The 15,369-nt window shown below is 39.8% G+C and overlaps 1 protein-coding gene across 1 annotated transcript in view; it reads left to right on the top strand.

Moving 5' to 3' along the window:
* The first annotated feature begins 3,389 nt into the window (after positions 1-3,389).
* Positions 3,390-15,369, top strand: part of mbd5 (methyl-CpG binding domain protein 5) — a 31,426-nt gene continuing 19,446 nt past the window's right edge. The window contains exons 1-4 of the mRNA XM_080422005.1: positions 3,390-3,436; positions 10,655-11,015; positions 12,131-12,570; positions 12,836-12,938. Of these exons, the coding sequence (XP_080278131.1) occupies positions 12,467-12,570; positions 12,836-12,938 (207 nt within the window). The 5' untranslated portion in view covers positions 3,390-3,436; positions 10,655-11,015; positions 12,131-12,466. The remainder of the gene's footprint in view (positions 3,437-10,654; positions 11,016-12,130; positions 12,571-12,835; positions 12,939-15,369) is intronic.

The following is a 15,369-nucleotide window of genomic DNA, read 5'->3' as shown; positions in this document are numbered from 1 at the left end:
CTGATTGGCTGCGGCGCTGGGACTCCGATGACGTTGGTAGAAATTGACCAATAGGAACGACTGGGTGTTTATGACGACTTCACGGTATAGAACTAGAATAGAATAGAATAAAACCAATAGAATAGAATAGAAAGTGAATTGAATAGAAAGTGAATTGAATTGAAAGTGAATTGAATAGAAAGCAGTAAAGTGAATTGAATTGAATTGAATTGAATTGAATTGAATTGAATTGAATTGAATTGAATTGAATTGAATTGAATTGAATTGAATTGAATTGAATTGAATTGAATTGCAAGACAGTAGTTAATTCTATTATTTCAGTCTTTTCTGGCAATATAATATATATATAATATAACATTTTTAACAGGGGAATGCAGCATAAACCAGACTTTTGTACATTGTATTGTGTTGTCTGTAGGGGAAAAAAATTACATGCAACATATGTCACAGCAAACTAACTTACTGTTGTTTTACTGCATTCTAGCCATACTGTATTCTATTGTTCTGCTGTATTTTCTATTGTTATTCTTCTGAACTGTATTGTATTTTTTTGTTACAGTCCCTTTTATGAATGTCTTTAGTGACTCTGTACCCACTGACTGACACTGACACATAGATCACAAGCACTTTTAGGTCCATTTTGACACTTTCACTTCTTCCATTTATTTAGAATGAATGAATATGTATTCATTCATTTTTCTTCCCAAGAAGTTTTAATGAGCACACATTATTAAATCACTTTAATAACAAGACAACAATGTGGTACCACAAAGAAACTATAGGATACATTACCAGGTAAACAATGAACCCAAAAATGGCTGTTTTCAAATAGCCGATCAACAAGCTCAATGTGACACGTTGTAGATCTGCTATTTTGACAAACGAATCTTGAACATTTTGAAGATTTTGGAATATTTCCGAAACATGGGGTCCCCTCAGACAGATGGGGGTCCATGGCCAAATACATATTGATTTGGGGGTCCTTGACATGAAGAAATCTGAGTACCACTAAATGAATGTTTGCATAATGTTGGTTCCCACAGGACTAAGATTTGTCTTCACATCCTTCCAACCTCCAATAAATACTATCTGTGATGACAGCACAAAATGAAGAGATTTCCATACACTTATACCTGCAGACTTCAACTTATTCTGAGAGTTCTGGAGGTCTGTTGAACCAGTGGTTCTCAAACATTGTCATGTCAGGGACCCCTACGTTGATATGTATTCCACTGCAAACCCCCATTTGAAATGATTTTGTGCCAGGTACCCCCATAAGAGAAGATTTGTGCCAGGGACCCCCATAAGAGAAGATTTGTCAGCAATTGTCCAAAAAGTCTGAAAATAAGTAAATCACAGATCGACCGGTTCACAGTGTGGTGTTGTGAGCTTCATGTAGATTGGCTACTTTTGAACAGCCGAAAAATAAAATAGGGCCTCCTCATGTTGCTATAGGGACCCACTGGAATCCTTAAACCTTATTTATTGTTATGGCCCGGCTGTAATAGGCCACAACAAATAAAGGGGAAACAGCAGAGGGTTTAACAAAAAATCGATAAGTGATTTTATTTTCAAATAAATTGAAGGGTGATAACAAATGTCTCTAATGTCCTTCTACTATATGCACAGCAGCCATATTGGAAAGACATTGGGCCTCTTCCTTGACTTATACAAATTAAAGGAATAGTTCACCCAAAAATTTACTTATTTTCTATCAATTCCATACCCCATGAAGCCTTGAATTCATGGAGATTTTTGTGTATTTGTCGCTTTCCAGAGCCAATAATTTGATGACCGGGTGTATTTCCGGTAGGAGACACAAAGAGTCTCCTTTGAGTCTCCTACCGAATACATTAGCATCTTTCCGCGGGTCATCAAAATATTGTCTCAGGAATGCGACAAAAACTAACAAAATCTCCATGAACTCAAGGCTTCATGGGGTGAGTAATTGATAGAAAATAAGATTTTTTTTTGTGAACTACTCCTTTAAGGCTCCGTTCCATTGTAGTCAAACAGAGTCGTATTGTGAGTGCATGTTGGCTCACTGGAAACACTCTGAAACAAGCAGTGCGTGGGTCTCAAATGTGTCTTTTATGTGTGTGTGTGTGTGTGTGTGTGTGTGTGTGTGTGTGTGTGTGTGTGTGTGTGTGTGTGTGTGTGTGTGTGTGTGCCTGCGTGTGTGTAATTATGTATGTATGTATGTATGTATGTATGTATGTATGTATGTATGTATGTATGTATGTATGTATGTTCTGTTATTATATTACACTATAACTATGCCTTCATCCGTATAGTTAGAGTATGTTATTACTACATCATAATACTTCATCTTCATCCACAGTTATATTATAATATGTCTGTTCATCCATTATAGATTATCTTATTATTATATAATAACAAAACAACCATTATTGTTCTCTCATTATTACAGGAATGCATTCATCCACATAGTTATATTTGGTGTTACTATATAATAACAACATTGGATTCATTATTACAATATATGTGTCAGTCTCCATAGTTATATAACATTTAGTTAATATTATGTCTTCATCCATAAGGCTGTATTAGATTATTAAATTTGAATGTATTCTAATAACCTTTATCAATAAGGTTATGATTGTTATTGTATTATTATAATATCTTCAAATAATTTCCATACAATACAGTTAGATTACAGTTATGTAAGATCACGTTATTTATATATTATATAAGATTATGTTATTTTTTAATATGAAGTATCATTTTATCTCCTCTCTGTCCGTCTGAGCTGTGGCCCGGCGCGCATGCGCAGTGAGGCTCTCCATCAGTGTTGCCATGTCTGCTTATTATAAGCGACTTTGGGCTTGTTTTTCTGTAAACTTGCTTGTTGGTGCAGGTTTTGGGCTTTGTTTCTAAAGTGTAGTTGTTTATTTGGATTTGTTTCCTAAATGTTGTTTAAACCAGTGGTTCTCAAACATTTTCATGTCAAGGACCCCCATTTAATATGTATTTGTAGACCTTAACCTTCTGAAACTATTTTGTGCCAGAGACCCCCATTCAAGATTTTGTGGATTTGAAAATATTCCTGCATTTTTTACTTTCTTCCCAAGAACTTTCTTTTGAAAATAGCAGATCCACAAGAGCTTGTAGATCTGCTATTTTCAATGTATACAGCATATAGGTTTAAAGTGCTCATAATGGCCTATAGTAGTTGCTTCTTTTGGGCTTGTTTTTATGGACCTGGTTTCTTCTTTTTACACTATTTTCAATATTTACACACCACCACAGGTAGGATAGGTTCAAAGTGCTCATGTGGCTTCTTCTGGGCTTATAGTTTCCCTAGACCTGGCTCGCTTGTTTCTCTCCCAACGGCGTGGCAACCCTCCATCATCTCCCAGTGTTCCATCCCCAGGTCTGGAGAAGCAGGCAGCTACTGGAAACTACCAGCCAAAAGGTAACAACAATGTCCCTCATTCTAACCCCGTTTAAACCTCTTAAACCGGCCTTTTCTTTCGCTCGTTCCATGGCGACGGCCACGGACCCCCCTGCCGGTCCGCGTTACGGCCCGTTGGGGCCGCCATGTAGGGCTTTAAAACGCGTTTGAGCCGCTTCGCTCCCTTTGCGACGCAGCGCCCTGTGTGTGACTGCTGCTACAGCCAGCTGTTACACCGAGGCCGGTGACCCGTCGAAGTCTGTGACCCCCAGTCAGTCGTGGAAAAAGTACTCAAATTCTTTACTTAAGTAAAAGTACCAATACTGCAATATGAAAATACTCTGTTACAAGTAAAAGTCCAGAATTCAAAATTTACTTGAGTAAAAGTACAAAAGTATTGGCATCAAAATGTACTTAAAGTATCAAAAGTAAAAGTACTAAATATTTGAAAATAGCAGATCTACAAGCTCACAACGCGTCGCAGCGCGACGCGTTGTGAGCTTGTAGATCTGCTATTTTCAAATAGACTAGGTATAAAATAGGGCTAAAGTGGTTAATGTATGTTTTATAATGTAATAATTTATATCTGAAAAGTAACTAGTAACTAAAGTTTTCAAATAAATGTAGTGGAGTAAAAGTACAATATTTGCCTCTGAGATGTAGTGGAGTAGAAGTAAAAGTATTGGAAATTGGAAATACTCAAGTAAAGTACAAATACCTCAAAATTGTACTTAAGTACAGTACTTAAGTAAATGTACTTAGTTACTTTCCACCACTGACAATTATTGGTATCAAAATGTACTTAGAGAAGTACCAAAAGTAGAAAGTACTCATTATGCAGAATGTCCCATTTCACAAGTTCAAAATGTTTAAAAATCTTTTGAAAATAGCATGTAACGCATTGTGAGCTTTTTAGATCTGCTATTTTCAATTGGCAGAAATGTATGTAGGGCTGACGTGGTTAGTGTATGTTTTGTAATAATAATCTAAATCTGCAAAGTAACTAGTAACTTAAAGCTGTCAAATAATTAGTAAAAGTACAATATTTGCCTCTGAGATGTAGTGGAGTAGAAGTAAAAGTACTGAAAACACAAAGTACTTGAAACACTCGAGTAAAGTAAAAAAATACCTGTGTGTGTGTGTGTGTGTGTGTGTGTGTGTGTGTGTGTGTGTGTGTGTCTAATTGGAGAAATGTGTCACCGTCCATTTCTACTCAACGCGTAGCACAGGAATGTGTGACCTAACTGTAGGCGGTCTCGCGTGATTTATTTAGTTGATTTTCCAAACTTTTAACTTGAATCAAATGGTCATTTGCATGAACATGTAGCATCACTGTGTGCGGATTCAGGCTTTACAAAGTGATATAGAACATATGGAAACTATGGAAATGACTCTTATGTCTGTTTATAAGCTGTTAGTAAACTGACAAATCATAACACAATAATGAAATAAATAATGATAGTTATAATACATAAAACAGTTCATAATGGAATAGAATAACAATCTATATGAGGGAACAGTTTGTGGGAAATAACATTTTGGAGTCATGCTTTTCAATGCTTTATTTAGTATTAGAAAGAGATTTCATTCACGTAAACATGTATTAAGTATTATTGTTTTTAGTTCATTTACATTTGTATACATACTATTAATTCAGTTACTATTACGAATACCTCGACAGCGAAAGGGACGCACTTACAGTTATTAGGCTATTATTATTATTATTATTATTATTATTATTGTTGTTGTTATTAGACCATCATTATTATCATTATTATTACTATTACTATTACTATTACTATTACTATTACTATTACTATTATTATTATTACTATTATTATTATTATTATTATTATTATTATTGTTGTTATTAGACCCTCATTATTATCATTATTATTATTATTATTATTATTATTAAATGAACTAAATATCCTGTTAAATATTATACTAATGTAGCTATTGAGGTAAATATAATTGATAAATTACCTGTACCACTACCAACTTAAAAAGACAGACAAGTAAGTACAGGATCAGTGTAGAGAGAGACAGAGAGAGAGAGAGTCACAGAATTGTACAGGTCACCGGGGTGCGTGTAACACATGCTAAGCTAACGGTGCTAGCTGTGGGGGGTGTTGTGGCCCTGGCCTTTCTGGAGGCCTGCTGTTCTCCTGGCTGTGTGTGTGTTTTTTTACTTCGACATTCTCTAAACTGTCCATCATGACGGTGTCACGGTTCTCACGCATATCGGGGTATTTATGTGTATCGAGGCTAATTGGCCAATTAAGTTTCCATTACAACTAGCCAACATAGCGGCTAACAGGCTAACACACAGCTCCCCCCCCCCCCAGCTGCTTTATAGTTGAGAGGCTACTTTAGTATTTGACTTCAGTATTTTTACCATGTTAGTATTTTTTGTATTTTTCTTCAGTATTTTTAGTATTTTTATTTTTAGTATCTTACTTTTGTATTTTTTAGTATTTTTGTTTTTATTTTATTTCACTTTAGTATTTTTTTGCATTTTTTGTATTTTTAGTATTTTACTTTAGTATTGTTTGTATTTTTTGTATTTTAATTTAGTTTTTTTTTGTTTAGCCTCTCAGCACCAAATACACAACACTTACACTTGTCAAATCGTTGGTGTTGATTTGTCCATGTGTGAACCCTGTGAAGAGTGCAACAATGTAACCAAATGGACCCACCAAGGGTCCATTTGGTTACATTGTTGCACTCTTCTCAGGGTTAATTTTAACACTGGCCATTTGTCCTGTCTGTCTGCGGTGGAAGCCCAGTTTGGGGGGTTGTGTGTAGTTTAGGTACACACACTCACACACAGTAAAAGGGGCTCCAATTCCGGTGTGTGTGTGTGTGTGTGTGTGTGTGTGTGTGTGTGTGTGTGTGTAAATATATCATACATTGTTGTTGTTTTTGTGTTGTCAGTTTAATTAACAAAGTGACCCACAGTTGATAACTTTAACCCTGACTTGTTATACAAACATAATGTGGTTGTTGTTTCTTTGGACCAAACTCCCTGCTGTTCACTGTTTGTTTGGGCTAATATTCTGATCTTGTGTAGACTCTGCCATCTGCCAACATCACTCTAGTGCCACAGGACGAGATTTGATGAAATTGGCTTTAAAGGGATAGTTCCCCCAAAGAATTGATTGATTGATTGACATTTTTATTAGGCAAAATAATGTAAAACAACACAGTTACATTTATAATACTTTTGTCTAAAAGGTCCGACCGAAAAAGTCCTTGCGGACTTGTTTCCGTTGGGGTCCATAACTTATTTTCTATGGATTAGTCACCCCATGGAGACTTGAATTGAAAAACGATATTATCACGGTAATATATTATGCTTAAAACCCTCTTGATAACCACTTGAACCCCAGCATCCATAGTCTGGGGTGGAACATTTGCCAAAAATAGCAGATCTACAAGCTCTACAAGATCTTCTGAGCTTGTAGATCTGCTATTTTTGCCAAAGAGATTTAGAGAGAGTGAAAAAAAAGACTGTATCAAGTACGTTCTTTACAGGTGCGTTTGACCAATTCTAGAGGGTTTAAGTGTATGCATCTCGGCAAATAAAAGGTGAATTGATCCCAGTGTAATGACGGAGGATAATTTATCGTGAGCGGGTTTTTATCACGATAAATGATAATAACGATTATCGTCCCATCCCTAATAGAGGCTGTCTGTTTGTGAGGTGATTTGGCTGTGAATGGTTGTTTTGAAGAGCGTCAGTGGTGGTAGAGATGGCTGCTTAATGGCAGTAAGACGGGTCACTCTGCTCAGTGCAGTGAGTGAGGCTGCTTTGTCTAAAACAGCATCTTATTACTTGCTTGGGTTGTTTTCCTTTCAGGTTAAGGCTTCCAGCGTGTACTGTACTGTACTGTACTGTACTGTACACTACTTTAGGCACATTGTGTAGACCACTTGCACAGAAACATTGTACCTAAGCATTTTCCATGCTTTAGTATAGTGGTTTAATTTAGTTTATATTCCAAAATCCCCCAAAATTCCCAAGATTTTCTATGAAGCAAGCTTTTGATTGATTGATTGACATTTTTATTAGGCAAAAGAATGTAAAACAACACAGTTACATTTATAAATTTTTTTTTGTCTAAAAGGTCCTACCAATAAAGTCCTTGCGGACTTGTTTCCGTTGGGGTTCTTGAATAATTTCACAGACATATATAGTAGCAACCAAACAGTTCAAATATCAACATAAAAATACAGAGAAAAAGTACCACTATGTACAAAAAAAGCATGAAAAATAAAAAATATTTACAAAAAAGGGGAGGGGGGTCGTCTGTCTACCGGGAAACTGGTGCTAGCTCCTCTTTTGGCCTCCAGAAAGATGAGTTTTTTAGGGCTGTTTTAAATGGGCCCAGCGAACTGCATTTTTTAGACTATTTAGACTATTCCATACCTCGGTGGCCGTGCTGTAGAAGGAGAATTTGCCCATGTTTGTTTTATGGGTGGGTGGTACCAGATTGTTGTTTACGCTCCCTCTATAGTTTCGTGACTGTGGGTGTCACTAACTTTTTGGAGGTATTTATACAGATAAGCGGGTATAGGGGGCATTCTAAAATTACACAGATGCTTTCCTGGGTTTTTAATGGGTTTTTAAACAGCCTTCAGTCCAACTGTGTCCAGTAATGCTTGTTGGAGCCGACCAGGTTAGGCAAGCAGCCAAAGGTAGAAAACCAACATGCTACCTCCCAGCATGCTTTAACCCATAAAACCAAAAATAGAAGATATTGTATAAGCTCAGAGTGCGGCACTGAGTGCCACGCTATGAGCTTATAGATCTTTTGAAAACATTTTTTGAAAAATATTGACCATTTGTGCAAATCGTTGATTAAGATAAAGCGAACATTTTTAACTCAAATCTTTGCCTTCTGCATGGGGGTCCCTGGAACAATTTTTTTTTAGATGGGGGGTCCGCGGACAAATACATATCATTTTGGGGGTCCTTGACATGAAAAAGTTTGAGAACCACTGATATTATACTGTAGCAACATAACTTTATAAAAAAAAAAAAAACTGTTAGGATTTAATTAGAAGACATTGTAGAATCCCCCAGAAGCAAAGATCTGAGTTAAAAATGTTTTAAAAATATTTATATTCAAAGACTGGTACAAATGTTCAAGATTTTTCAGAAATGGCAGATCTACAAGCTCATATGACATATGTGTGTGTGTGTGTGTGTGTCTGTGGTGTGTGTTGTTCTCCTAACATCGTTGTGCGTTTTGCACAATTTATCCATCCATCTTTCACCCTGTCACTGTTTCACTGACAGCCACACACACACACACACACACACACACACACACACACGCACACGCAGGCACAGTATTTCTGTGTCTAATCATCAATCGAATATATTTCACATTTATTTACTTGAGTGGTTGATATCATTTGAGGATGGTTCTATAGAATGCTGTGGCGTAGTCGTGTTGGCGTGACGCGGCGGCGTGACGCGGCGGCGTGGCGCGTTGGCGTGCCGCGTTGCCGTGGCGTGACGCGGTGCCGTGACGCGGCGGCGTGACGCAGCCAGCATCCCTGTTTTTGACCTCTCTGTGTGATCTGCTGTGTCTGACTCCAGACCTCTGTGACTCAGCAAACAGCCAGCACAGACTGCTGAGTCATGCTGGCAATAGGCTGTTGCATGCTACCATGGCAAAGACCCGCTGTGATTGGCCAGTACTCGCTGTTCTTGCGCTTTTAAAACTATACCTAACCTCACAAAACTATGCCTAAACCTAACCCTAACCTCACAAAACTATGCCTAAACCTAACCCTAACCTCACAAAACTATGCCTAAACCTTACCCTAACCTCACAAAACTATGCCTAAACCTAACCCTAACCTCACAAAACTATGCCTAAACCTAACCCTAACCTCACAAAACTATGCCTAAACCTTACCCTAACCTCACAAGACTATGCCTAAACCTAACCCTAACCTCACAAAACTATGCCTAAACCTAACCCTAACCTCACAAAACTATGCCTAAACCTAACCCTAACCTCACAAAACTATGCCTAACTCTAACCCTAACCTCACAAAACTATGCCTAACCCTAACCCTAACCTCACAAAACTATGCCTAACCCTAACCTCACAAAACTATGCCTAAACCTAACCTCACAAAACTATGCCTAACCCTAACCTCACAAAACTATGCCTAACCCTAACCTCACAAAACTATGCCTAACCCTAACCTCACAAAACTATGCCTAACCCTAACCTCACAAAACTATGCCTAACCCTAACCTCACAAAACTATGCCTAACCCTAACCCTAACCTCACAAAACTATGCCTAACCCTAACCTCACAAAACTATGCCTAACCCTAACCTCACAAAACTATGCCTAACCCTAACCTCACAAAACTATGCCTAACCCTAACCTCACAAAACTATGCCTAACCCTAACCTCACAAAACTATGCCTAACCCTAACCTCACAAAACTATGCCTAAACCTAACCCTAACCTCACAAAACTAAACCTAACCCTAGCCTCACAAAACTATGCCTAAACCTAACCCTAACCTCACAAAACTATGCCTAAACCTAACCCTAACCTCACAAAACTAAACTTAACCCTAACCTCACAAAACTAAACCTAACCCTAGCCTCACAAAACTATGCCTAAACCTAACCCTAACCTCACAAAACTAAACTTAACCCTAACCTCACAAAACTAAACTTAACCCTAACCTCACAAAACTAACCCTAACCTCACAAAACTATGCCTAAACCTTAACCCTAACCTCAGTAAAATTGCTATGATGACTAACACTAAGACTAAATATATTGACAATTTCGTCAACAGATATAAATAAACTAAAATGTTAGTGAGGGATCTAGTGGAGAAGAGATCCAGTAGAACTAAAAGACATTTTATGTTTGGTTGTGCTCGGGTGTTCTGAAAACAGCAGATCTACAAGCTCACAACGTGTCGCAAGCTTGTAGATCTGCTGTTTTCAGCATGCAACCAAGTGTAAGATCAGCCATTACGACGCCATCAAGGCACCGCCACCATACATTTTAGTCGACTAAATCAACTGTAGATTTAGTCGACTATAATCTTATGATATTTAGTCGACTAAAACGAGACAAAAACTTTTCAGATGACTAAAATAAGACTAAAACTAAATCACAGTTTGCTGTCAAAATGAACACTGCTCTGTTCTAATCCTCTGTCCTGTCTGTGTGTGTCTCTCCCACAGACATGATGGACTCATGGTGACAAGGGAGCCAGTATGCTGAGGATGGCGTTTAACCACCATTGAGCTTCACGTTCACGCCACCGTTCTGGGACTATACACCACGTTCTATCTGAACAACGTCGTGCCGTTGAGCAAAGCAAAGCGGCGCGGTCCCCCCGATCCCCACGTCGCCACGAGAACCGAGGCCGCGGTTCCATCATCATCATCATCATCATCATCATCATCATCATCGATGGCGGCGAACCGAGGAGGAGACGCGCCGTGATGGAATCCCGCCCTCCCTCGCCGCGCCGTTTAGCAACCAGAACCATGAAGCATCTGGAGGGGTAGTAAGGGGGCTGTCGTCCCCCCGCCCTGGCAGGTGAGGTCCTTTTTTTAATATCTTTTATTATCCTGCGTTATGCAAACACTGCATTGACACGAAAGGCAGCACACGGCTGTCCAACATCAGTGTCATTACAGACAGACAGCTTTCTACCAGAACAGCAGCCTCTCAGTACAGTCATTCATTACAGTGGACGTCTCTTTATCATCTACCATTTCCTTTTTTTTATCCCATGAGTTTTATAACCCATTTTTTCACCCTGCGCCATTTGCCAAAGCTTGTAATACTGGGCGCTACTCTCCCTCTGCCAGCCTAGGGAGATCCCCGAACTGAGCTCATCCTTCCGTCAATGCATGAGGAGTGAGCGGGCCGCTTCTTGTCACCTGACAGGGGGGAGTTTCCCCGGTAGGACGTAGCGCGTGGAAGGAACACGTTATTCCCACCGGTTCCTTTCCCCTCCATCAGGCGCCCACGGCTGACCAGGGGGAGGCGGTATAGAGACCAGGATTACTGCATGTTTTGTGTGAGGGTACCTACCCTAGGGGACACGGGGAGAACATGCAAACTCCACACAGAAAGACCCTTTCACCAACCGAAAGCAAAGATGAAACTTACCTGGAGTTCATAGAATAGCCTAAAGCGACCCTTTCTCTTTTAACCCATTAATACCTGGAACGCATCTGTGTCACTTTAGATTTCTTTGGCTATTCAAAAATTGCAGATATACAAGCTCATAGCGCGGCACCGAGTGCCGCGCTATGAGCTTGTAGATCTGCTATTTTTGAAAAATCTTGAAAAAAAAATGTTTTAGATTTTTTTTCAAAAACTGTTAGGATTTAGATTTTTTTTTAAAATATCGCCTCAGGTCTTAATGGGTTAATGTACGGCTCTGGTTTTACTGCACATACAGTTTGCATTCTGTACACATGGAGCAAAAAGAATGATGATAATAATAATAATACAATTAAAATAAAATCAAACCATGGTGGGCGTTGACGATGTTAAACGTTTTGTTAATTTATTACTGATGTTGCGTTGAATGTGATGTCTTTTACCCTGCTGTATTTTATTTTTATTTTATTTTGTATCTTAACTGCTGTGCTTCCTTTGGCGACTGAATCAATAAAGGTTTTTATCTTATCTTATCTTAGGTCGTCCCTGGCCCCCTCCCCTCGTCCCCTACCCCCTCCCCCTCCTCCCCCCTCCCTCACACAAACTCACAAAAAAAAGAAAAAAAGCGTCCGGGACGGTGAAGCCAGGTCACAGCGAGCGGCGCTCGGCGAGGCCCCGCCCACTCCCGGCGAGGCCCCGCCCACTCCCGGCGAGGCCCCGCCCACTCCCGGCGAGGCCCCGCCCACTCCCGGCGAGGCCCCGCCCCGCCGCACCGGAAGCGGAGAGAGAAGGAAGCATGTCCCGCACGCTGAAGAGGTCATGACCCCGCTGAGGCGCCAAGCAGCAGGAGGCGTGGTCTAAATCCCCGGGAAGACATGAACGGAGGAAAGGAGCGCGAGCAGCGGGGAGACGAGCCCGTCCAGGTGCCCATTGGCTGGCAGAGGAGGGCGGAGCCCGCCGGAGGGGTGGCCTATATAAGGTGAGATGGTGGACGCTGTGGGGTTGAGAGAGCTTGTAGATCTGATGCTTTTTACTGTTTTTGAATTCTGAAAAGTAGCATTTTTTTGCACATGAGGTTTCCACCCGACAGAGAGACGATATATTACAAACGTGTGTGTGTGTGTGTGTGTGTGTGTGTGTGTGTGTGTGTGTGTGTGTGTGTGTGTGTGTGTGTGTGTGTGTGTGTGTGTGTGTGTGTGTGTGTGTGTGTGTGTGTGTGTGTGTGTGTGTGTGTGTGTGTGTAGTCCTAGTGGCTCAGTGCTTCACAGTGTGGACCAGGTGAAGAGCTACCTGCTGACAGATGGAACATGTAAATGTGGTCTGGAGTGTCCACTCATCCTCCACAAGGTACTGAGCTTCTATTTACTACCCCCTCTCCTCTCCTCTCCTCTCCTCTCCTCTCCTCTCCTCTCCTCTCCTCTCCTCTCCCTGGGTCATCATGGAGTTATATTTTCTATTGAGAAGCCCATAGGGTCATGTAAGAACTGTGTACCAAAAACATACCAATCAGCCGGGGCGATTTTACTCATCTGGATATGAAGCAGAGTCCTGCAACAGGCCAGGTACCCATGGATATCCGACGGGCACCCGCGTTTGACAGCTGACAAATATACTTAGTTACAGTGGTGGAAAAAGTACTCAACTTCTTTACTCAAGTAAAAGTACCAATACTCCAATATAGAAATACTCTGTTACAAGTAAGAGTCCAGAATTCAAAATCTACTTGAGTAAAAGTACAAAAGTATTGACATCAAAATGTACTTAAAGTACCAAAAGTAAAAGTACTAAAATGTTTGAAAATAGCAGAGCTTGTAGATCTGCTATTTTCAAATAGCCTATGTTTCATAATATCATCATTTATATCTGAAAAGTAACTAGTAACTAAAGTTTACAAATAATTGTAGTGGAGTAAAAGTACAATATTTGCCTCTGAGATGTAGTGGAGTAGAAGTAAAAGTATTGGAAATTGGACATACTCAAGTAAAGTACAAATACCTCAGAATTGTACTTAAGTACAGTACTTAAGTAAATGTACTTAGTTACTTTACACCACTGCTTAGTTATAAGTTCACGGCGACGGGCGGTACTGAACGAAACGCGAGCGGATAACATTTTATTGTGAAAATCGGCGCTGTTTCAGCCCAAACAATAATAGCGGTACATTCAGTGGTCAGGTTCATTGCGTCAAGTGAAGAACGGAGGACATTTGACTTAACTCACAAAAACACATTGAACATCCTGTTCAACCTTCAATAAAATCATCTGACAACGTAGACAACTACACGTGCGCACTGCGTGTATGAATGGAAAACTCGCTCCTCCTTTCTTCACTTGACGTGCAGATTTCTGAACGAACCTGACCACTGAATGTATCGCTATTGTTGAAGGCTGCTATCTTGTGTTAAAAAAAAGCATTTTAACACACTTTTAAATCGAGTGACTGTCTGTACAAAAAAAAAAAAGCAAAAGCATAAAACAACGTTAAAATAATAGCAAAAAGGCAGTGAATCAGGCAAAACAGTGAGGACATGAGTAACAACACAGAGATTTAAACATCAACTAAAAGCAAGAGCGAAGAAATAGGTCTTGAGCTGTGCTTTAACCTATTTAGACCTGAGGCCAATTCTAAAAACGCCTTCTAAATCCTGACCTAAGTTTTCTGAAAAACTTCAAATATTTATTCAAAAATTACAACAAATGTATGTTGCTATATACTGTACATGGTAGAGATGCGCGGATGGCCTCTCATGGTCATCCGAATCCGCGGTACAAATTCATTATCCATCCGTTATCCAACCGCAATAATTATATTATCCAATTTTAATATCCGCATCCGCACCAACCGTTTTTCCCATATGTCAAAATATTATTATTTTCTGGTATTCCCCGTTAGTTTTAGTATTAGTTGTGCGATGCGATAACAAAATGCATTGATTTAGCCTATGGAATGTCGGTGCGGCATCCAACTGTGCGGCATCCAACTGTTGGATGCCGCACATGCGGCATCCAACATACAAAGCGCACTGCTCTTCAGCGCAGCACAGCAGCACCGGTTAAAAAAAAAGAAAAAGACGCACCGACATTCCATAGGCTAAATCAATGCATTTTATGATCGCATCGCACAGAGGCTGCTCTACACACTCTACAGACACAAGCACGCAGAGATTTAGCTATTTTAGGGATAGATATATTAGATGTCATTAATTTATTTACCGCAATATTTCACCCGCGGTTTATCCGATATTAATTAATAATTATATTTGATTGACCCAAATCCACCCTAAACTGCGGTTAACTGCGGCAACCGCGGCTAAAACCGCGATCCGCGCATCTCTAGTACATGGCAACAGGAACCCCAAAAGGTTTGTATAGTTACAAATAGGGGTTCCCGCCCCAAAATGGGTTAAAGCTATCCAGTGTCCACAGGCTGCCTGTCTTAGGTGTAATGGGAGTTTATTCCACGCCGTCGGCCCGTAGACCTCTTACTTCATAAATGTGTCTTTTTCTTTCAAGACCGCAAGTCCAGTCTTACCGTTAACACATTTCCTGCCAGAATGTATTCATAATGTACTCACCCAGTGCCAGCGATTTGTGTTTTATAACCTTTTTCAACCGGTCACAAAAGTTTTATATCCATTATAATCCGCGATCGGATGGTGTTTATAAACAAATTTAGGACAGATCCACCAGCACTCAAAGGGTTACGTTTTTTCTCTCTCGCTCCCCCACTGTTTATTCAACGGATCCCAGCCATACTCACAAGTATACTAATACCAAC

Source organism: Gymnoscopelus braueri (genome assembly GCF_963280865.1).
Source record: "Gymnoscopelus braueri genome assembly, chromosome: 24".
In the NCBI taxonomy this organism is placed as follows: domain Eukaryota; kingdom Metazoa; phylum Chordata; class Actinopteri; order Myctophiformes; family Myctophidae; genus Gymnoscopelus; species Gymnoscopelus braueri.
This window is presented reverse-complemented; position numbering and strand designations above follow the sequence as displayed.